A 24,523-nucleotide genomic window follows, 5' to 3' on the forward strand; every position below is an offset into this window, starting at 1 on the left:
CTGCCTCACTCATAAATTGTGGATGATGTGATCACTTATTTCACAGGACTGTTATTAGGATTAAATTAGAGGCCTGTAGATCTGATTTTCTAATCAAATAATAGGTGTTTAGATATTGCTCAGCTTTTACCTATTTTCACACCAATTAATAATAGAATTTTAACAGATTTGTATAGAAAGTCATACAAATTATTATACACCTTCTTAATCAGACTTCAATCAATGTAATACAATGTCTTTACTACTCAGGTTATCATTATCTATAGCCTTTAATTGATGAAGCAGCAGTAAAACAGCAATGCTCTCAAATCTTGTTGAGATAGTTTCTACCTTCTAGGAATATACTGAAAACTAGGAGGTATACTCCAAATAATTATAAGATCTTTACCCAATGAATCTCTTTTATTTTCATAGAGTAAGTAGAAAGAGTATTTTGCTAAAAACTAATTTATTGTTGTGTCACTAGAAAAGATCAAGACCAATCACTCTGATCAGATGAATATCTATCTAAATCATTAAGGATGCAAAGGGGAACAAAAAAGCAAAGAAAATAGAAAGCAGAGGAAAGAAAGAGGCCAGGAGTAAAGTAACTCCTCCTTTTAGCAAGTGTGAGTGCTTGACTGTTTTTTTCCTCTCCTTTACTCCACTTATGAGATTAAATTAGCATAGTTGGAGAAAATATAACAAAGTTTTAAGTCCACACAGATCAAGAAATACCAGATTTTGAATTCAACCATTACCTTTTCTTTAACCATAGGAGTTCAGGGGACAGCACCATCAAATATTTACAAAGCATGCAGTATCCCACATAGAACTAGTAAAGATATTGTTATTTTACTATAAGAGTTTACAGCCTAGAAATAAAAAGGTATATTTTAAAGATTCTGAACATTTTTTTTTAATCTGTGCACTACCATTAGGGATAGACAGTCCATTTTACCAATGGAGAAGCAGAGAGAAAAAAAATTGATACCATGGCCCTAGATCATATAGGCAGTGACAGAATCAAAATAACTTCAATCCCCTTCCTCCTGTTTAAGTGCATTCTCATTACTGGTCAATGGTGGTTTATTCCAAAGTATTCTAAGTTGTTCCTTAAACCTAAAGGAGCACAAATTAGAAAAGTCTAAGTGGTAATCTACAGCATTTAAGATACAGAAAATTGTTGCCTATGAAAACACACTGAAGTGACTCCATGTCGTGGTAAGTTATCAAATTATGGAAAGAACATTGCTAAGATTAAAATGTTGCATAAGAGAGAGAAAGCAGCATGAGTCAGGGGTTTGGGAAATATGAGTCATTCTGAAGGGAAGGAGCCAAAAACATAAGAGAATAAGGGCCTAAGTAGGGACTTAATGGACACCACAAAGATGTGGACACAGTTGCCTTCATTAACTTTGAGAGAAAACTAAATATGCAGTTCCATAGACTTGGGGGTCAGCGTGGTAAAGAGGCAGGAGTATGAGCTGAGCAAAGATCAGACTGAACTAATTAAAGCAATGATGGTGCCAAAGTCAGCAAGAAAGGAACCTGCAATAGTATAAATCACTAGAAGGGAGAACATGGGCACATTTTTGAAAAATGAGGGAATCACCAAATATTGCCATTAGCTATTCTTAATGCATTAGAATCATGGAATGTGATTTGATTTACATGTTGAGATATTTTAGGAAGCACACTATTATTTTGTTCTTTGGGAATGTTCACATTAGGCTATGTCTACGTAGTTCAGAGCTGCTCCCTGTGGTGTTCAGTCCAAACTCTAATTCCACCTTTAAGGTCCTGAATTTTGCTCAAGATATGAACTACCATTTTATGAGTGCCTTTAACCAGGCACTGCACCAGGCTCTTCCCACACAGTCCCTCCAGCCATGCTGACTCCAACCATCTGCCATTCTCATGCAAACCACTCTTGTCAGTGTTTTCTAATGCATCCAACCTGCCTTCTGCCTAGAAATAGCCTCCTATTTGTCAGTCCACATACCTCACCTTCTTCAAAATGCCACTCAAAATCACCTCCTCCGGCAAATCTTCCATAGCCACCAACCTCTGATGTTGCCTCATTCATCATAGCTTCTGCACTTCTCAACACCCTTGTTTTATATCCATTTCCATTTGCCTACATATTGCTGATTTTACAGTTTTTCTCACATCTTGCCTGTTAACTTGCCTTGTAAATATTTAGTTCCATGAGATAAAACATTGATTCTACTTTCCTTAAACTCTAGACATCAGTTCTTGGCAACTATGATTCATTCATCCATTTATTGAGCAAATATTTATTGAAAACCTACCACGTTTCATGCATTTTACTAGGCGCTAGGAATAAAGAAAAAAAAAGTAAGACATAGACCCATCCTCAAAGAACATGGGTCCAGGACGCAGGGAATGTGTTAACTCAGCGGTCCTCAACCTTTTTGACACCAGGGACGGGTGCTCCTCTGAGAATCTAATGTCTGATGATCTGAGGTAGAGCTGAGGCAGTGATGCTAGTGTTGGGGCAGATGAAGCTTTGCTGGAGCCTGCCGCTCACCTCCTGCTGTGTAGCCCAGTTCCTAACAGGCCACAGATGAGTACCAATTCAGGTCTAGGGGATAGGGACCTCTGTGTTAACTGATGGCCTAAGCACCTAGTGAACTTAAATGTCACGGGTTAATTATTGTTTAAAAAATAAAACAAAAACTCTTCTTCCCAGAGGACTTTTTCTTAGATTATCAGGAAAATCATGGCTGACTAGAATAGTTTCCCTTATGAATAAAGCATTGCTTTTTCCACTACAAATATTCTCACCACAGAGGGCTTTCATAAACACAGCTGGGAGAGTTAGGTCTTCTGGTACATCTGCACAGGGATGGATATTCTGCTTTGAGTTTCTGACACAGATGTATATTTTAGTGATTTACTTATCACAATGAACTTTCTGATATTTAAGGCAAAAGAAATGCATACAAGTAGAAAAGAGAAGCATAAAAGAATTTAACAAGATATAACAATTCTTATATGACTTTGTATATTCTTATATGACTTTCGTATGACTTCTATGCTTCATGAATAAGCGATAACAGGATCTCAAAGTACAATTTTCAAAATAATAAAATTGTGTTATTTAAACTAATAAATTGACAGTATAATTGAAGATAGTTCAAAGAAATCCAGTGTGTGTATATACATATATATATATATATATATATATATATATATATATATATATATATATTACATCCTTCAACATTAGATAACCTGCTAAGAGCAAAGCAAAGGATAAATATTCTAAACCCGAGTCAGAGAAGCATAAATGAAAATGTAGTCAGTTCATGTACTAGCAGATCCAGCTCAAGGTGTACAATGAAGCATGCACTCAATTCCTTTGGAATAATTTCTCGAAGGGAGTTTCATGCAATTGAGTATTATTGAATTTCAGAAGTTTTCCCCTCTGAAAAAATCAAAAATAAAAGTGAGTCCAGGTAAATAGAAAATGTATTTAAGGTATCAATAGTCAATCCTAGGTGCAGTGAGTCCTATTGAAGTTTTATTTTTTAATAGAGAAAGGAAAAGAATGTAGTGGTAGTGGAGACAATGGTATTTTACTTGTTTGTTTGTTTTTATTATTTTAACTTACCTAATCTTTTTATTAAACAATCCTTCTCAGAAGGTAAATGGACCCTTTCTTAAGAAGGAGAAGGTCCAGGGAACACAGTTTTTATTATTGAAACCTCTTTAATAATATATTAATTTCACTGGAAATGTTAGCCTATTTATCAAAGAGACTGAGAACTGAACGACAAGGAAATAGGGAGGAAATTGTAGGACATCAGGAATGTGATGGGGTGGAGGCAGTTTGCAGAGAGATGTCTCTGAAAGAAACCTCAGTCACTGGTAAGGCCTCCTTTAGAAAATGCAGCAGCCAATCAGAGTCCTTGATCTTCAGCCAGCATGTACTGAGGAAACTTGCCACATCTGAATCTCACATTGCAGTATTTCTCAGGGCTGTTATCACTGCAAATGTTGGCAGATGTTCTTGACATAAAACAATAGGAATTCTGCTGTCATTTCTGCATTAGCAAGTCATAAAGCTCTGAAGAAACATCAGTAGAAATGTTTTCATCAAGTGCATATGAGAAAATAATAAAAGACACAAAAAAGTACATAATTTCAAAGCAAGATTGCTGAACCTTTGCATAGTATCTAAAAAGGACAGAGTTGTAATCACTGATTTGAAAATAAAAAATAATAATAAATTTTAAAACAAAAATAAAAAAATAACAAAAATAAATTTACCAAAACGCAAAAACTGGGTTCAAAGAATTATGTAAGTAGGTACTTTAATAGGTTATTATCCAATAAACAGCTATACATCCCTCGAGTATTTTTCATTTCCCCTCCTTCTTTCTTTTGGAAAGAATCTCTCTTCTCATTTCCACACCCAGCTACTCAAAGCCCATATCTGAGAACAACCCTCTTATAATCTGAACTTCCTACATTATTACAATGGGTAGTGTAAGTGCAGTAATTCTCCTTAGAAATGTATGAAAGATGAATGGCAACTCTCTGAGCTTTTTAAAGGGAAGGGCAGGAATTGAGGAATAAATTCTAACTAACTGATGGCTCATTTTTTTATTATTGATTCCTGGCCCATTTCTTCCAAAGCACCACCCTGGGTCTACCATAGTGATTTTCTAAGACCTCCTAAACTTGTCACAGTTTTTATGCTAAATATGCCATCAGGGAATTACAAGGCTGTATTTTTTAATGACACTTAGAGATTTTATTATTAGGTGAAGAATGCCAAAATTCCATAAGCCTTTCATTTGTGCTGTGTAACTTCATAATGTGAGAGATATGAATGAATGCCAAGGTGATGTAGATAAGGCAAAATTAAATTTCACTTATAAATTAATGTGTAATATAAATGTATACTCACAGATTCACATCACATTTTGATCCCAAAGAAATTTATTATAACAGGTTCATTATATTATGACTGAGCATTTTTTACTTTTCTAGAATTATAATCTACCAATTCTTTAAAGCATCTTTTGTATATTATTTCTGGAATTGAAATGCTTTGGGAAAATATATATTTCACACTACACCAGCTATCTCTCCTAGAGGAATATGACCAAATGAAATCCTTCACATTTTTAAATTTGCAATAAAAAGTTTATAAAGTCATGTTACCCTAAAGTTTGAACACGCACACACACAACAACAACAACAGGGAATGCATAATATTATTGATTTATACCTCATTATTGTGCAGAGTTTTAGAAATTGTCAATAGAAATTATCTCAAATGTAATATATTGAGTGGAGAAAAAACTATCATACAATTTATTTACATTTTAAAACATACAAAATAATACCATATATTCTAATGGGTACATATTTGTATACTAAAAGTATAAAAACATCTCAGGGAAGGATGCACATTGACCAGGATAGTGGTACGTGGCAGGGTAAAGGGTTGAAGATGGAGTAAGGCTTTAGCTATTTCTGAAATGTTTCATTTCTTAACGAAATAAAGTTACCGGAGGCAAGCAGGGCACAATGTTAGCATTAGTTAAATCTGAGTGGTACACACTGGCATCTATGAAATTATTTTCTGAATACTCAAAATAATTTATCATTTTAAACATTTCCAATGAAACAATATTGCAAAACGACATTTTAAGAATGAAGTAAAAACTCGGTTTCCTTAAGAAAACTATTATGACAATACGGAGGAAATATCAACATCTTCACAAACAACTTAAACCCTTTTTATGTTGCATGTCTTTAACAGACATAGATGAGTGTGCTGCAGGGACGCACAACTGCAGAGCCGACCAAGTATGCATCAATTTACGAGGCTCCTTTGCCTGTCAGTGCCTTCCCGGGTATCAGAAGCGAGGAGAGCAGTGTGTAGGTAAGTGCCACAGTGCAGTAAGCAAAGACCCGTCTTGAGCATCTTAATTGTTTAAACTTCAGGCATTCAAAACAAAGCATATTTATTTTGAGAATGATAACTAACAACTGCTTATCTTTTCATTGACTGCCAATTCATTTTTCACATTTACGAGAAAGAACTAATAAAAGTTCAGCATATTCTGGATAGCAAAGTTTGGTTACATGTTAAACTAAATAAAAGCAGAAATTTGGGGTACGAATGGGACCACAGAAGCAACTGAGAAAATAATTTTCAGTTAGCTATTTGGGGATCATAGCACTTAAACACTGATGATACAGACTTCATTCTCTCATTTTAGCATAGCACAGTTTATAGGGCAAATGGTGAAGTTCAAATCTCAGTTCCACCCCTAACTCACTTTGAGACCTGGATGAGTTACTGAGATTCTCTGTCTTACTTTTTTCCTGTGTACTATGGAGATAATACTAGTACCTACCTCAGGAGCTCATGTATGGAACTGCTAAGAAGAATGCTTGGTCCTGGGCTGAATAGTTGTGTGCTATCATTGTATAATGAGTTAACATACTAAACATTCTTTATGCTGCAAGTAGGTGCAGTGCTAGGAATGCAAAGCCAAGTGCAACATGTGCCTCAACTTGAGAGCTCTACTCGAGCTCCCTGAAGGCCAGGGCCAGGTCTGGTTTGTGTCACTGCTGTCTACTTAGTCCCTGAAGAGTACCCACCATATGGATACTCTAGGCATGTTTTTTAAATGACACGTATGGAGAGGCCGACTGACAAATAAGAGGTAAACTAAAGTGTTCCGAGCTCAGTTGTGAAGCCTAGCACTGGGCATGAAACTCTAACCGATTCCCTCTGTCGATTGATTTACATACCACCTCTTACCATAGATCAATGAAGAGTCCTTATTTCTTCTTAGGAACAGATCAGGATATGGGGACAGACAACCAGCACCATTTTCACTTGAGAATGTGAGCTGTTGATGTCAGGATATCAACACTGAGCTCTGCAGAGCTCTGCCTGCCACAGGGCTATGCCTCGAGGCTTAGGTTAGTGCCCAGCCTCCAAGGAAGGCCCAGTTTGCAGGGACTGAAGCCGTAATTTAGAAGATTGTGTGGAAAACTCCACTGACACCAAAGCTTTACCCACTGTATTAGGAAAATAAACAATTGAGAGCATAGAAGTACAGAAAAAGAACTAATCCAAACTACTCTGGGGAGAATCAAAGAGAATGAAAGATATGGTTGTAGCCTTTACGATATGGTAGGAGATGTTCTTACACTCGGATCTAATCATGTGGTATTCCCCTCACCCATAGAACGAACTCTACATTTCTCACCATAGTATGTAAGGTCTTCGCTAATCTGATCCTTGCCCAGCTCTGAATACCCCTCTATCACCAAAAAATATATATTTATACTCCAGCTTTATCCCACATACATCATATAGTATCATACTTTGGTGCTTCTACATAAGCTCTTTGAGCACAGGAACAGGCACTCCTGGCAAGCTCCTATTCACCTTTCAAATCACAGCTCAGGGTCATTCCCTCTGGGAAGCTGTCCATGGTCTACCCCAATATAATTAGTCACCTCTCCTCTCTGCCAGTACATCTCAAATTTTGATAATAAAAATGTTGTGGTAGCACCAAATTGCTATTCCTAAATAAGTACTATTATTTTCCGTACTTATTTGTGGCAGAGTGGTCCAAATAGTCCATGGACCAGCCATGGTCAACAGGCCACACTCGGAGTAGCACAATGCTCCCTCTAGACCTTATATACCCTTCTTCTATGATCTTATCATTTCATGCAGTAATCTGTTTTCATGCCCATCTTCCACACTAGATAAGGGTAGAATGTATGTATATTTACCATCATTATAAACCTGCAGTGCTAAACACAATGCTAGCAAATAGCAATGGTTAGATGAATGTTTACTGGTTGCAAAGTCACACATCATTTATTCATCAAATATTTATTGAGGGCTGACTGTGTGCCAGGTACTGTTCCATCATGGTGTTGGACCATCATAGTGAACAAACAGATTTTATAGAATCATAGCCCTCGTGGAGCTATTAGAAAGTACTATTTATATAAGTTAGCTATCGAGACTGCACTTGGCTATAATACTAGGTATTAGGAGGAACTATGCTAAAATTGTTCTTAGTACAATGTTTCTAGTCATTCAACTAATATTTATTGAGCACCTGCTATGCCAGGCTCTGTTTTATTTGCCATGCATTATAGTGAAGGAGACAAACAAGAGGCAAATAAACTCATAACACAATGTCAAGAAGTGTTAATGGCTACAAAGAAATACAAAACAGGGCAAAAGGATAGATCATGCAGGAGAAGCTATTTTATATGGACAGTCAGAGATGGCCTTCCTGAGGTGACATTTGAGCAGATACCTAAATAAATGAGGGGGGAAGTCATGTGAATATCGTTATCATTTGTTTCAATATTCAAGTTATATCAAATAGATTTTGCAACTTATTAATAGTAGCTCCCATTTGTTTTTTTCCTGTTTTGTGTGAGGAAATTTGCCTACATTATCTCATATAATCCTTTCAACAATTCTACCACATTGTCATACTATTACTTACAGAGGAAGAAATGGAAGCTCCAAGAGGTTAACACTAACCTATAACTGCCAGAAGATTTAAACTCAGATTACCCTGAGGCCACTTGGTCACACTGCCTCCTACACTTTTAGTTATTTAAATATCAGAAGAGCTCAGCATAAAGTTTAGTTTTCATTTTTTACGGTAAGATAGTGTCACTACATAGTCTTACATTATACATGCATAATTGTTATTTTAAATTACACATGCCATGTTGGAATTGTCACAAAGTGTAGAGTCATAAATTAATGAAATTTTATTATGCTTCTAAGATGTTAATCCTACTCTGCAAGTTCTCAATTGAGAGTTTTATAGGTGGAAGTATTTATATGAGAAAGATAGGGGCTGGAATGCTTCATCAATGTGTCAGAAGGGCACTTTTGTTTAGCATCCTATTCCTTACACAGTGTTCTTTCATTTGAGTTTCACAGAAACTTCATAAGGTACATATAACAAGCATTACTATCCATATTTTACAAAAGAAAAAACCAGGTTACTGAATGTTTAAGTGACTTTGCCAAATTCACCAACTAAGCAGCAGCCTATACCTTCTTTCTCTTTGTTTTAGGCTATATCACTCAATTCTTTGATAGTTCTTTTTTTACTTCTGTCATTATGTATAAGCTTTTAGAGCCTCAAACTGACATTCTTATATATATGTGAAACAGTCTTAATTACTTTTCTCTCTTTTAAATCTCAACCCACCTAGCCAGGTTTATGAAGTCTTTCTTCTTAACATCTCACTTAACTGCAGAATGTAGAGAAAAGTATATTTAAAACACGTGTACCCTAATTAAAAAAAAAAGAAAAGGAAAAGGAAAAGAATTACTTTTAAAATAAAGGTCTTCTCTAGATAATGTTCTGCTGAGAACTTGAGAGCAAACAGCTATGGATAATCAATAATGCAGTTCTCTTTGTGTGTGTATGCCTGATAACCTAGATATAGATGAATGTGCCATGCCTCCCTATTGCCACCAAAGATGTGTGAACACACCAGGATCATTTTATTGCCAGTGCAGTCCTGGGTTTCAGTTGGCGGCAAACAACTATACCTGCGTAGGTAAGCCTTTTGGGAACTGCCATCCTGACTGATTACTGTCTTCTAAAAAAGCAAACCCCATGCCACATTGCAGTACTCCAGTTTTCTGTGCTCTTGAGTGAACTGGTTTCCATTAACTTCCCTGTATAAAGCTAAAAATACAATAACCAATATGTTCCTTATGACACATCAAGATGTGAATGGAAAACTTTGTTAACCTTGGTTTTACTTTTTTTCTGTGGGTGTATCAAAAAATGAAAAAATACAGATCCATTGATATGCACACACCAATTAGTCAACAGTGGGTGATATAAATGCTGAAGGTGCCAAAGAGGTTATTGCAAGTTCAACTACATAAACTTTCCACTGAAAGCGCATTTGATTTTTACATGCTTCTTCTCCCCTTTCAAAATGCAATGTCACGGCATACAGTTTTAAGATTGGCATGACATGGAAAGAATCTAGTGCAGGAAAATGGCTTTTTACAATATTTTTTCAGTGCCTAGAGCATTGCAAAACTCTGTATGGGTCTCAAATGCTTATGTTATAATTGTAATGGAATTTAACAGGACCCATTTAAAAAGTAATAAATAGCACAGATAAATCTTCCCTACACATGCTGAGAGACTGTATCAGTATGAGTGTCTTATATCAATTATTTATAGACCTGGTATTTTGCATCTGAACAACAATAAAAGAAAATAGATACTGGAATGTATACTTATTAGAATCATTAAATTCTTTTGAGAAGATTCATCATACCCCAAAATATCTGTCATTCCCAGAAAAAAAAATATTCTGGTACTTCTAAAAGAAGTATGTGACAGATATTTGAAGCTGTTCCAACAAATATGAAACCTGAATGGATGTTCTCCAGTGAGCTTCTGCAGGGCAAAGAATCCAGCTAGGGAATTACTCACTTATCATCAGATGACATAGGTACAAAAGAGCAAAGATATGTTTAAAGACATAGATATATAAGTGTATATAACCTTTCTTTTCAGATATAAATGAATGTGATGCCAGCAATCAATGTGCTCAGCAATGCTACAACATTCTTGGTTCATTCATCTGTCAGTGTAATCAAGGATATGAGCTAAGTAGTGACAGACTCAACTGTGAAGGTAAATATTTTCCAAATAATTTTAATAAGACTCCAAACCCTTTGATTGCTGTTCATTTTTCTGATTATGTACCTGTTTATGAAAACAAATTTTATCCATAGAAATTCTATTCTCAAATTTAGTTAATTCAGTTGTAATATTGACTTTTTTGTATGTTATCAAGAGAAAGGAGAAGAAAAAATCACTGAAATATTAAGATGCAGAGTGAGTCTAATAATTAGAAAGGGTGCTCTAGTGTTTTGTTTCTCAAAGTGTGATCCAATAGATAGCAACATTGGCACCTCCTGGGAGCTTATGAGAAATGCAGAATCTCAGGCCCTAGACCAGGCTTACTGAGTCAGATTCTTCATCTAAATCCAGGTGACTGGTGTGCACATTTAAGTTCAAAAAATGCTGATTGCATGTCAGAAACATTAGGATATAAACCAAGAGACCTAGCCCCTAGTTGTATTCTTGCCATTGTGTGACTTGGACACATTTCTTAAGTTGCTTGAGTTTCACTTTCCACATGTGGGAAAAGAGGGCCATTGAACTGAAGAAATGACCTTTAGAGTTCATCGCACATGCATGTTCCACTGTATAATTAAAAGGCATAAGACATCCTGGAGGGGTGCCACTGATACTTGATGTTCCTGACTTCTTCATGGACCCTACCAGCTTTACTTGGGGCTACAAAGGTCATACTTTACCCAGAGAGGCCTCACATCATACTACTATGCTCAAAAACAAAAGGCTCCGGCTCTGGACAGTTGCCTCTCTCTACTCTTCTAAGCAAATTATAAGGACATCACTGTTGAGAAATGCAAAGCATTCTGCCCCCTGAAGGCCAGATCTTGCCAGGATGTCACCTCTAGAAGCTAGCACAGTGATAGGACTTGAAGTTCAAAGCTCAGATGAGCTTGGCAGCAAAGCCACCCAATTTCTGAGAAAGCAAATGCAAATCTGCATCATGGGTGGGTCTGCAGAGCCCAAACGGAAAAGCATCGATGATAAACCAATTCATTCACTCTCCTCAGCTCATATGGTTTGGTCCAGGATTTGCCAAACTATCAACAATGATTTGAGTAAAACTGATGGTAAGACAAAGTCTTTGTGCTATGAAGTTCTAGGGAGAATGAGCTGATATTGTTAGAATTTGCCCTTAAGCTTCTTATATTTTATTTCCATTATAGAGTTTGCAGGGTTTTTACTCTATTATCTCATCAAAAAAATTACCAACGTAGTTTTTCAACTCCGTGACCTTGTTCTTCTCTGATTCAACAGACATTGATGAATGCAGAACCTCAAGCTACCTGTGTCAATATCAGTGTGTCAATGAACCTGGGAAATTCTCATGTATGTGCCCCCAGGGATACCAAGTGGTGAGAGGAAGAACATGTCAGGGTAAGTTTATTGTTTTCGTATCTGCTATGTTTAGTTTTTACCAAGAAGAGCACAGAGGAAGTTATAGGATTCTCTACCACAGACTTTTATGTTTTCCAACTTGAATATACAATCTGAACTCTTTTTTTCCCCCTGCTCATTATGAGATATGCACATCTCATAAAGAAGGTATTCACAAAAAAGAGAGTATTCAATATTAGTACCTGTTTTCCTTGAAACTGAAAGTAATTGTTTTTCTTTTTTAAAATATAAATAATTTTAATAAAATATTGATATCCTTTCTATATAGCCTACATAATCTCCATGATATACATCTTCTAATCATCCACCAGAAAAGATTCAATTATTAAAATTTTTGGCCATGAGTTTGAGTCTAGAGCATAAGGTTAATATGTGGGTTAGGCATACTTTAAATTAGACTCAGTTCTCTAACACAGAGTTCCCCAGTCCCCGGGCTACAGACTGGCACCAGTTGGTGGCCTATTAGGAACCAGGCCACACAGCAAGAGGTGAGTGGCAGGCCAGCGAGCGAAGCTTCATCTATGTTTGCAGTCATTCCCCAGGTGCATCACCACCTCAGTTCCACCTCATAACATCAGGCATTAGATTCTCATAGGAGCACCAGTCCCTGGTGCCAAAAAGGTTGAGGACTACTTCTCTAAAACACACAAGATGATAAATTGGGTAGTAGTTTAGATGCCGAGAAAATCAGCCTCATGTGTATTAAAATGTGCTTGAATTCTTTGGAAAACAACTATTGATTCAAAAATAGCTAATGTCCTTGGGTCCAGTTTTAAAATAAACATTCAGGTGATCTCCACATGTACACACAGGTGGAAGAAGCAGCTCTCTGCTTAATATGATTTCAGAGACTCTCTGGAAGATCTGAAAATATGCACTCTCTTCTCCCTACCATCCATGCTGCATTGAAATTTCTTAAACAGGGAAGAGACTGCTCAGATAAAATTAAAAACATAGATAATCCTGGAAAAGCTAGTACAAACACTTGCATTTACATAAAGCAATGAGAAAATGAAAAAAATAACTGAACTTGAAGCCAGAAAATCTGTTTGAGTCCTAGCTGTACTGCATTCTATCTGTACAGTCTTGAACAAATTATCAAACTTCTCAGCTTTCTCATTTGGAAAAGGGAGTTGAGGGAGGAAAATGGAATGATATGTGTAAAAAATATTTGCAAAGTATACAGCCTGTATAGTTCAAGATGCTTTATGAAATTTACTTAACAATGTAAATGACTAGTAGTAAATCTTCTCTAGAGAGTCCTTTCTAATCAGAATTGAGAGAGGGCACACGAGGCAGTAAAATCTCGTTAAGAAAGGAAAAGAAACATGAGATTCTCAGCCTATATCATGATTTTACAGAAAAATGTTAACTCAGAGGAATATCCATGGCCTGGGATTTATTAGTATGCATATGATTATTCAGCTTGACTCCAACCACCAAATATGAGCACAATCAGAATGTCATTCATTGCACAATGAACATCTTTACACCCCTTTGCAGGTTACTAGAGACTCTGTAATGTTAATTGTGGAAAAATATTGCATTCCAATGGTTTATTTTCTGAACCCTAATTGAGACTTAACATGAATATTACATGCAGGAAAATGTTAGCCAGTGGCATATCTTACAATTTCCCTGGAGTCCTTCAAGTACATGTCTATGTGTTTCTCATAATAAATGGATTTGATATTCAGCAAAATTAATGTGCAGTGGAATCTTATCTACCTAGTCTGTATATCTAGAAACATTTTATCTGTTATAATTAAAGGTGAAAATGCTTTAGAATTCCAAGTAGGGGATTCATGAATGTTGTATCTTGAAGATATACAACTTCAGAATATTTGGTCAAGCCAAAACATTTTTCTTTTGTGTGAAAGAGACTTACTTTCTTTTAAGGTACAAAGCAATTGGTTTCTACCACTGAAACCATCCCTTTCCAACCTCGTCCACGGACTAAAGTAAAACTGAAAGAGTATGGATTCTTATATTCTTCTAAAAGCTTATTTGGGGGATGAGATAACTTTTCTCATTTCCATAGCCTTACAAAAATAAAAACTGGGTGGGGGACAGCAGGAAAGGGAGAGACATGAAAACAGACAAAGAGAGAATACACATACACATAAACACACTCACCAAATATTGTAATACTATTAATAACTTCCAGAAAAACTTCCTGAATGATTAAAGTTTTGATTATGGTAGGCTCTAAATTAAATTACTGTATGTATTAAATGAAATTATTATATACAATTTCCTTTTGCTGCTGGACTCTATAATAAATGAGTCTTAGTTTTCTCTATAACTAAACAGCATCTTTATTTTTCAAAAAAGGTGAAAAATATTGAAAAGATAAGTCAATTGTGATTTCTTCTGAGAAATTTAAGTTCTTTCTTTAGCCATAGCCAGTCCAAAAAAAAGACACCTCCTGCACTTGACTCTTGGAAACCTCAAAGCTTTTCCAGTCTTCTTTCAGTTTCCAGATAACTTTAGCCAGTTTGAAAACTAAAAGAAAGTTGTTGTTGTGGTTGTTGTTGTTATTATTTTTCTCTCCAAAAGACAAGCATGGAATTATTCTAATTTAGAGGATGCAATACCTTGCAATGGAAAGTTCCCTGTCACTAACTATATGGACTCCAGGTCAGCTACTTAACCCTTATTTTTTTTCCTCCATGTCAAATAGAGATAATATCTTTCTCACTATCTCCATGTGTTTTGTGTGAAGAGCAACTTAGTTCAATTTAATATTTCTTAAAAAGTCAGGTGCCCTCAGCGCATTAATGCTAGGTAATGAAGGGATATAAAGATGTATGAGATAGTTCTTGCCGTTATGGAGTTTACAAGGTAACAGAAGGGTGAGGCAAACATGTATATTTCAATAATGCAAAGTAGAAAGCAATAAAGGTCCAAAAAGAAGAATTCGAGGTATGAGAATTCAGAGAGGAGAAAGAGAGCATATCCCAGCAATTAGCCCATGCCTGACTTGCAGCAAGGATTCAGTAAATTATTTATGGAATGAGTACATCAACGAATGAAAATATCCAATTGTGGAGAAAGAATGATTCAGAAAAGGCTTATATTGAATAAATCCAAATCATTATTCAAGTGCGAAAGGAAATAGACATAGATAGGGATGTGGCTATTAATATAATGTCATTGTTGTTATCGTTGTTGTTGTTGTCGTCGTCATTAGTGTAATGGCTCTCAAGTGAAACTATTCTCTCAGATGTTGTCTGGGAGCTCCTAATTCCTAAATCTAAAATCAGTCTTTGCCCAACCTTATTCACTTATTCACAACCCTCCTTCCCAGGACTTTCTCCTTCCTGACTTCCTTGCACTGCCTTTTCCCTGGGTTGCCTCTCACAGCTGATAACTCCCTTCCTTAAATCCTCTTATTCCACATTGTCTTTGAATAGCTATGCTCTACAAGGTGGAACACTTCATAGCTTCATTCTTGTGCTGTGCTTCCTTTGGACAGTATAATCCACACCTAGAGCATCACTATCTACCAGCAAGCTATTGCTTATGGAAACCATATCTCTAGCCTTTACATTTCCCTGAAGATCCTGAGCCAGATGATACACTGCTCTCTCCTTAGTTATTGCGTGCTGCTTTCTCAGCCTGGAAGGTCCTCCTCATGCCAACCATCTAACTACCATCTAACTACCACATCTAACTACCACACGTCAAGGCCAAGTTTAGATCCTTCCTCCTTCCTTTGCCTTCCCTAATTCCCCGGGCAGCAGAATTAATCAATTCTGCTTCTAATCTCCCAGTGCACTTATTAATCTCTTATACTTCCATTATATTTTATAATTGTTGCCATATCTATATTCCTAACTAAATTGTAATCTCCCTGAGGGCAAGAAGTGGTGTCTTTCACTTTTATGTAAGTAGAGTCAGTGGCTAGCATTTGGCTTTGCATTCAACAAATGAATAATAGGTGCTTGATAAAATATCATGAAATGACACATATCAATCTGTCTTGAATGGATCAGCTACATCTATCCTAAATTAAATGCAGTGAACTTAGGTCCCACCCAGTCTCGGGTCCAAAAGCCAAATAAACACAGTCCAGATTCCCAAATACCTCGTTCTTTGCAAACCTGAATCTTCCACTTATGCAATTTACTTAGATCAGTAAACTCTTTCACCCTGTGTCTCTACAGATATAAATGAGTGTGAGACCACAAATGAATGTCGGGAAGATGAAATGTGTTGGAATTATCATGGTGGCTTCCGTTGTTACCCACGAAATCCTTGTCAAGATCCTTATGTTCTAACATCAGAGAAGTAAGAAAAATCACTTTTGAAAGTGACGATCTTCTAGTCTTACCAAGCCAAACTGTTGAATATTTTTGTTTGCCTTTGCAGTCGATGTGTTTGCCCAGTCTCAAATGCAGTGTGCCGAGAACTTCCCCAGTCCATAGTCTACAAATACATGAGCATCCGATCTGACAGGTCTGTGCCATCAGACATCTTCCAGATACAGGCCACAACTATTTATGCCAACACTATTAATACTTTTCAGATTAAATCTGGAAATGAAAATGGAGAGTTCTACCTAAGAGTAAGTATCCTGAGGGCAGCCTTAGCTGTTGAGAAAGGTTCAAGTTTGTTGTTGTTTGATAATATTCACGTGGAAAGAAAGCTAACATTTAAAGAATGTTTATGTGCAGGCATTGCATATATGCATGATCTCATTTAATCCTCTAGGAACACTGTCAGATATTAATATTTATCTCCATTTTTTACAGAAGAGAAAGGTGAGACTCAGAGAGATTAAGTAGCTTCTCTAAAGTCACTCAGACCATTTGCAGACTCTAATAGAGTTGTATTTGGCCATCAAAACACAAGTCTACATACTCACATGTACACACATACACACACGCCCCAAATAGATATCACAGATTAGTGATGATTATTTAACTGTACATAGAAAAATTAATTTCTGGAGAGCTTTTCAAAAACCATGAATTCCTTATTGTTACATTCACAAGATTGTTTACATTTGCACCAAAACTAATTCCCTGAACCATATGTATTAATAGTTGTTACACACTTGTCAACCCCCAGACACACAATGTGAGGTCACCTTTGTGTTTCCCTTTCTTCCACTGCCTGTATGAAATCCTTCTCTGAATTCTGCCATTTCTTTCTTCATAGTGTCCCCTGGGTTAATTTTGTTCCCCCATGCCCCTGCCTCTCTTCCTTTAAACTGGTTCTTAGCACCTCCCCAATCCCTCTAAGAGATTCCGAGCAGATCTCCCTGACTCAAGTGCCTCAACCTTCCAGTCCCCCCTGCAAAATCTCGGCAAGTTCATTTTAGGTTAAACTTCTGACATATTTTAAATATGGCTCACCACTTCATGTGAAAATGATGGCATCCCACCAAGCAGTTTGCAGGGTTACAGTAACTGTTTCACGCTAAGGATGTTATTCATCCAGTTACAATTTTTTCAAAACTCCTTTGGGCACTCTTCATTTTTAATCAGATTTTAAAGTCAATATTTCATTTTGAGAATATGAAAAGTAATTTGGGAAATTCATCCTTGTGGTAAAGTTTACAGATTTTTAATGTTTACACGTTTATGCTGTTCTTTGATATATTAAGTTCCCTTCCAGCTCCAGAATTATGTGATTCTGTTTCTTTGCCAGTAAATTAGAAATGATTAATTTCTCATGACCAACTTCTGAAGAGAAAAAACGAACCCAAACTACAATCTATTACTATTCTGTTTTCTAACAGCTAAAAATAAACTTCTATAACATTTGATGCTTTAAATTTGACATATACTAGATATTTGTAAGAAGTTTACTCTAAATGAATTTCACATAGTTCAGATAATATCAGTTTAATAATGCTAGCCCAAACAAATAACATTACTTGTAACTCATGGCAATAAAATAGGTTTATCTAAAAATCTTCTTTAAAAATAATTTTCCATTTCGAACTCTTAGCCATAATTTAAGAAAATAAAATTTCCTAGCAGAATCAACAAACAGTTAAGCAAAGTCCCAGCATGTTTTTTCCTTGCCATAAACATGGCATTTTAAAGTTTTATGATTCCTATCAGTGCATTTATCAACTTGATGTTTTCAAAAATACGGTGTTTTGCTCAAGTAAAATCCTTTTTCTCATGAATGATCTAAAACGTTGCTCATTTTGATAATCCTAGAGTTAAATAATATTAAATTATTTGAAATGAAAACTATTTAAAATCATAAAAACATTTCAAGATTATCTCTTATCACATAATTCAAAAAGTATTTGGATCAAATCTTACAAAATTTCTCCAGTGAAATTCCACTTGTGTATAGGGCATTTAATGCATAAGGATCAATTAGCAGGCCTTAATTATTATTATCTGCTGTATGCTCAGCTCCATGCTAGATACATGTAATACACAGTTCCTTATTTCAAAGAGCTTTAAACATTACTATGTGGCAAAAGTTAACATCTATCAAAAACAGAATGGGGAAAGTTTGTGTTTTAAGCCATGGTCCAAGACATCAAAAATTAACATGGGCCAGAATAGCCAAAGAATGTTTCTTAATAGTCATGAGACTGGACTTGATCCTTGAAAGGATCTTTGGGATATAGGATTTTATTTATATTCCCTTGGGGAGAATACTGAGAAAACTTTCTTCCCTAGAAAAGGGGACATATTGTAAAGAAGTACTACATGAAATTGAAGGTAGAATACCATCCTCCTCCCATCCCACCCAATATCTGTCCTCTCTTACTGAGCCTTATTTTTTCTTCATAGCCCTTACCGACACCTTGCATGGTCTTCATTTGTCTATGTCACCCACTAGAGTGTGAGTGTAATGAGAGCAGAGACTTTAGCTGTCTATCTGCTCTTCTATGCACAGCACATAGAATGGTACCTGGCACATAACAGGTACTTTTTAAATAAATTTAATTCAATCTGTACCTTCAGTATTACTGTTACCTACAAGGGACAAGCACCATATTAGGTCCTAGAGACAAAACTAAGCTGATTCCTGCCCCGGTAGAGCTTATAGTCAAGACATTGAACAAGCACTCACAAATGTGCTGAATATTGTAACTGAGCATCGCAAGTTGTTCATGAGGGCATAACAAGTCGACCCCTAAGCCAGATAGGAGTGGTCTGTGAGCCTCTTGGAAGAAGTTGATTTAAGCTGAAAACTAGAAATTGGAGAGTAGCAAATGGAAGGAATAAGTGCAATAGGTGGAATGGCTTGAAAGGAGCCTGGAGAGATGAGCAAGGCCTAGATCACACAATGCCTTAGAGACCATGTTAAGGGTTTCAAGTAGAAGAGTCGCTATCAGATTTTCATGTTAAAAAGATGCACTGCTACACTGTAGAATCTGAACTGGAGTGGATCAAGAATGGAAATGGAGAGACCAGTAAATAGTTCAAGAGATGGGGGGGCCAAGGGGGTGGGTAGGGTGGCACCAGTGAGTCCAAAGAAGTGAACAGATTTATGAAATAATAGGAAGAACTATATAATTTGTTAACCCATTTGCTATGGGGAGGTGGAGGAGAAGGAAGCATCAAGGATAACCTCCAAGTTTCTGTCTTGAGCAACAGTCAATGGTGATGCCATTTACTAAGGTAGGGAAGAAGGAGCCAGTGTAGGTGGAAGGTGAGGACTTCAGTTTGGACATAGTGAGTCCTGGTCCCCATGAGATATCCAAGTAAAGATGAACAGAGTGTTGGATATGTGGGCTTGGAATTCAAAGTACACACTTTTAAGTCACTGGCAAATATGTGATAACTGAAGCCATGGCCATGGATGAGATAATTCAGGGAGTGTGTGTAAGGAGTGGGTGAAATCATTCAGAAGAGAAAAGGACCTGGGATAAGGAGGAGCTAGATTATGAAGAATCTTCCGTTCTGTAATCTGATATGGGCACTATCATAATTGTCCAGTATCTTAGCCTACAATTCCCTGGCCATCTCGTCTCGCATGACATTCAGCTTCATGCCACTCTGCCACCAACCCAGTTGCCACACACTTGACTTTGTTATCATTCTGAACAGTTCCATATAAGACTCTTAGTCTCCAATGATCCACTCAATCTTCCTCTCTCTCATGCCCTCACTCCCACTCTATCTGCTCTTCACCCTCAAAATGATGCTAGTCCCATGGCCTCTCACCCCCACCTTTCTTCCAGTCTATCAACTTCTTGGGGGACCCTTGAACTACTCTGTCACCAACACCTCAACTACCCAACTTCCCATCCATCACCCCTGGATCAATCTCATAATCCATATCTATTTTCATACCCATCAGGTCAGCACAGATTAATAATACTATGTTTCCAACTTCAGATGAGTCCCTAGTATGCTCAACAATCTTTTATTTCTTCTCTTCAGCCCCTGATCTCAAATGTCCCCACACTCATTAAGTCCTTGCACCTATCATTTTCAGTAAATGGCCTCACTTTCTACTTTTCTGAAACCACTGAAGCATGAATTACTTGAACTTTGCATTCCATCCCCTACAAACTTAAGTCCATGCACCTCCCTTTTTACATTCTCCCTCCAGTTTTCCAAAGACAAGGTTTCACTTCTGTCAGTCAAGGCCAACCTACCACCTGTATTCCTCATTCCATCTCCTCTAAAACCTTGTTCTGTCAAACTCCAATCTACATCCTTCGTATTTAACTTGCTTCTTCCTCTAGATGCTGGCCCCTCTCTCCTCTCCCTTCCTGGCCAGGGTTCTTAAAGCATACTTTATAATCACAGTCTCTCCTTTCTCACTTTGTATCCTCACATCTTTATTGTCTGTTCCCACTACCTTATTGAAATCACTCTGGAAAAAGGCCAACAACAACATTCATGCTGCTAAATCCAGGGGATGTTTTTCAGTTCCAGTCTCCCTCAGTCTCTCCTGCTTTATTGGGCACTGCTGGCCACTCATTTCTTTTCCACTTAATCATCTATTGCTTCTCACTTCCTTCAATGCTTCTCCCCTGTCCACTCCTTAAATGTTGTTCTCTGCCAGACCCACTTTTATCACATGTACATTCTCTCCCTTAGTTTAATGTCCTGCCATTGAAGTGACTGCTAAATCTTAATTCACTGGCTCTATCCCTACCCTCCTCTTGTCATTCAGATGATTATCACACATCTATTTACCTGCCCCTCCAACCTCATCTACCTCTGCTCTTCAGAACACATTGCTATCTTCATCGAAATGAAATTGCATCCAGTTTTTCTGAACATACTTCTTTACAAAATTTCCATGTACCCTGAGTGACTCTTATCAGGCATTCAAAAGCCTTCCCGCAATTCTTGAGAGTCCCTCCTATCTTTCCATGTATCTTTGTATGTATGTATGTATGTATGTGTGTGTGTGTGTGTGTATGTATATATATATATATATATATATATATATATATATATATACCTTTATATATCCTCACGTATACCTTTCATATGTCCATATATCAGCATTTGCCACATCCTATTGAAATTAACTATTTACATACATGTGTCTTCAACTACTAGAACACAATAAACAGATCCATAATGTTGAAAAATGAAAGATGGCAAAGATGATGTTACCAGGTCAAAAATTATCAGATTCTCACCTAAACTCCAGTCTCTGTAAAGGCTGGAAAAACTCAATAAAGGTGAAGAGAACATCAACAGAGAAGGGCAAATAGAAAACATATTAAAAAGCAGACCCCTGTAACCTGGAACTAATGATTATGTATCGACAAGGGATAAGACCATAGAAGGATTGGAACCAAGAAGGGACTAAGTAGTGACTTTTATCCCACCCTCAAAATTCTTCCCCTCATTCTAGTAAGAGACATACTCACAAAAAATAGAAACTCCAATCCAAGAAAAATTATTCTCTCCCTTTCTCTTGTGTCTTTTATTTTAGCAAACAAGTCCTGTAAGTGCAATGCTTGTGCTGGTGAAGTCTCTATCAGGACCAAGAGAATATATCGTGGACTTGGAGATGCTGACAGTCAACAGTATAGGAACCTTCCGCACAAGCTCAGTGTTAAGATTGACAATAATAGTGGGGCCATTTTCATTTTAGTCATTTAAAAGAGTCCACTGCAGCCATTTAAATCAGCCAAAGAATATCGTTACCTTAAAGCACTATTTTATTTATAGATATATGTAGAACATCTACATCTATATACTGTACACTCACCAATAATTCAAACAATTACACCATGGTATAAAGTGGGCATTTAATCTGTAAAGATTCAAAGTTTGTCTTATATACTATATGTAAATTAGACATTAATCCACTAAACTGGTCTTCTTCAAGAGAGCTAATCATACTCTATCTGGTGAAACTTGGATTATTTTCTGTAAAAGTGGGACCAAGCGATGATTATCTTCTGTGGTGCTTAAGGAAACTTACTATAGCTCCACTGACAGTCTTATAAGGAGACAGCCATCAAACATTGAATAGCAAGTTCAAGAATGAGTTTTTTAATTGCTTTGTAAGAAAATGAGAAAAGTCAATAAAGATATATTTCTTTAGAAAATGAAGATCTACCTACCATATTTGTGTTGGTTTTTATTTTCATGGTCAGTCTTAACATGGTTGTTTATTACATAGTAATAAATCATTATTGTGTTAAATTCTGGTTCTGTAGGATATTTAAAATTTTGTCAGAAACTTTTGATTATGAATATAAAAATACAATAAGCAAAATTCCCAAAATGAATAAAGCATCCCCTAGAAAATTATTATATTGAGAAAATCTATGGGGAGAAGATAAGAAAATGAATTGTTCCCAAACCACATTGGAGTTGACCTGAAGAAGCAAAACCAGTAACTTAGTTCGAGCTGCTAGAACAAAATACTATAAACTGGATGGCTTATAAACAACAGAATTTATTTCTCACGGTCTGGAGACTAGAAGTCCAAGATCAGGATGCCAGCGTGGTTAGGTTCTGGTGAAAACCCTCTTCTGGGTTGCAGACTGATATCCTTACATGGTAGAAAGAGAGCTAGAGAGCTCTCTGGGGTCACTTTTATAAAAGCACTAATCCCATTCGTAAGAGTGAAACCTAATGGCCTCCCAAATGCCCCACCTCCTAATACCATCACTTTGGGAGTTAGGATTTCAATATATGAATTTTAGGAGGCCACAAACATTCAATCTATAAAACTCAGTAAATATAATAATATTCCTGAATTCAGAAGTTTCATAAGATGTAGAACTAAGTGAAGAAAATGTATATTATTTAGGAAATCTTGATTACTGAATAAAATTAAAACCCTAAAACTTCACTAACTTATAGCTAAAATTTCTCATCTTTATATTTGATGCTCACAGAGGAAGAAAATGGTGATAGTTCTTATACTTGCCATCCAGAGTGACAGTGACCTAAAACAAATTACCCTCCCGATTCTGTGGAAAAGTTTTTTGTCTTCTTATTTGCTTTACTTTGATGTATCATATTTTAAAATTTTAAAAATATATTTTTTTAGAGGATCACTCAGTCTTTGGAGGAGTTTTTTAATGTAGGCAATAACAGCCAATATAATTTTTGTCTCTGGGGAAAAAAATTAGTTATAGCTGCCAGAGCAAGAACGACCATTAGATTTTTTTAAAATAAATAATCTCGGAGATGAGCAAACAGAAAGACTGTTAAAATCTTGCCACAAGAAGGTGTGTAGCCAATTTCCTCTTATGTCTGGTTTCAAAATACACATGAATAACCTCTGATATCAGGTACCCTTGACACTGAAACAAATGTTTCTCAAGAGTGGACTAAATGTGCACTAATTGTCAAAAAGAAAGTTCAGCAAGAGACCAAGGAACAAAACACAAACTTCTTATGTGAATAGAGCAGGGGATGGGCTTTTAAAAATTAAAGGGGCCAGAGAGAAGATCAGGGAGATCGTCTCATAAACTATATAAATGTCTAAGCAATGTACTGTACACTTGAAAGGAATCATAAAATAAAATGCAAAAAAATAAATAAATAAATAATAAAAATAAAAGTCAAAGGGGCATAGAAACTGTGATGAGAGAATAAGTCTAAACAAGGGCCAGACTAGGAAGCAGAGGAAACAACTAGCCACAACGCAGCAGTACTGTTAAGGGTAATCCTGTTACCCTGTCTACATGATTACTTACAGTCCAGATAAATTAAGGCTTAATCTAAACTCTTCCATTTTTAATCAGTCTAGTGATTTTTCTACATATAGACACAATTCTCAAGTCAGAGCTAAGAAAAAGGTAAGAGTTTTTTTAAAAAAAGCCTAAGACCTGCTTTCCACAGATTTTTCACTCTTAAACAAGAAGGCAGGGTCTTATCCCTAACTCTACAGAAGATTGTAGAAGAAACAGGAATTTCTCTGAAATAATTATACATAAGCCTTGACTGCTAAACATATATATATATATATATATATATATATATATATATATATATAAAAATAAT

The 24,523-nt window shown here is 36.4% G+C and overlaps 1 protein-coding gene across 8 annotated transcripts in view; it reads left to right on the forward strand.

Annotated features, from left to right (window-relative positions):
• EFEMP1 (EGF-like fibulin extracellular matrix protein 1) overlaps positions 1 to 22,625 on the forward strand; it is a 55,579-nt gene extending 32,954 nt beyond the window's left edge. For all 8 annotated transcript variants that reach the window (XM_039887135.1, XM_039887143.1, XM_039887136.1 and 5 more), the window contains 7 exons: positions 5,783 to 5,905; positions 9,475 to 9,594; positions 10,578 to 10,697; positions 11,961 to 12,080; positions 16,271 to 16,394; positions 16,476 to 16,671; positions 21,990 to 22,625. In XM_039887135.1, coding sequence (XP_039743069.1) covers positions 5,783 to 5,905; positions 9,475 to 9,594; positions 10,578 to 10,697; positions 11,961 to 12,080; positions 16,271 to 16,394; positions 16,476 to 16,671; positions 21,990 to 22,151 — 965 coding nt within the window. In that variant the 3' untranslated portion in view covers positions 22,152 to 22,625. The remainder of the gene's footprint in view (positions 1 to 5,782; positions 5,906 to 9,474; positions 9,595 to 10,577; positions 10,698 to 11,960; positions 12,081 to 16,270; positions 16,395 to 16,475; positions 16,672 to 21,989) is intronic.
• The last annotated feature ends 1,898 nt before the right edge of the window (positions 22,626 to 24,523 follow it).

Source organism: Pteropus medius, unplaced genomic scaffold (genome assembly GCF_902729225.1).
Source record: "Pteropus medius unplaced genomic scaffold, Ma_sr-lr_union100, whole genome shotgun sequence".
Classification (NCBI taxonomy): domain Eukaryota; kingdom Metazoa; phylum Chordata; class Mammalia; order Chiroptera; family Pteropodidae; genus Pteropus; species Pteropus medius.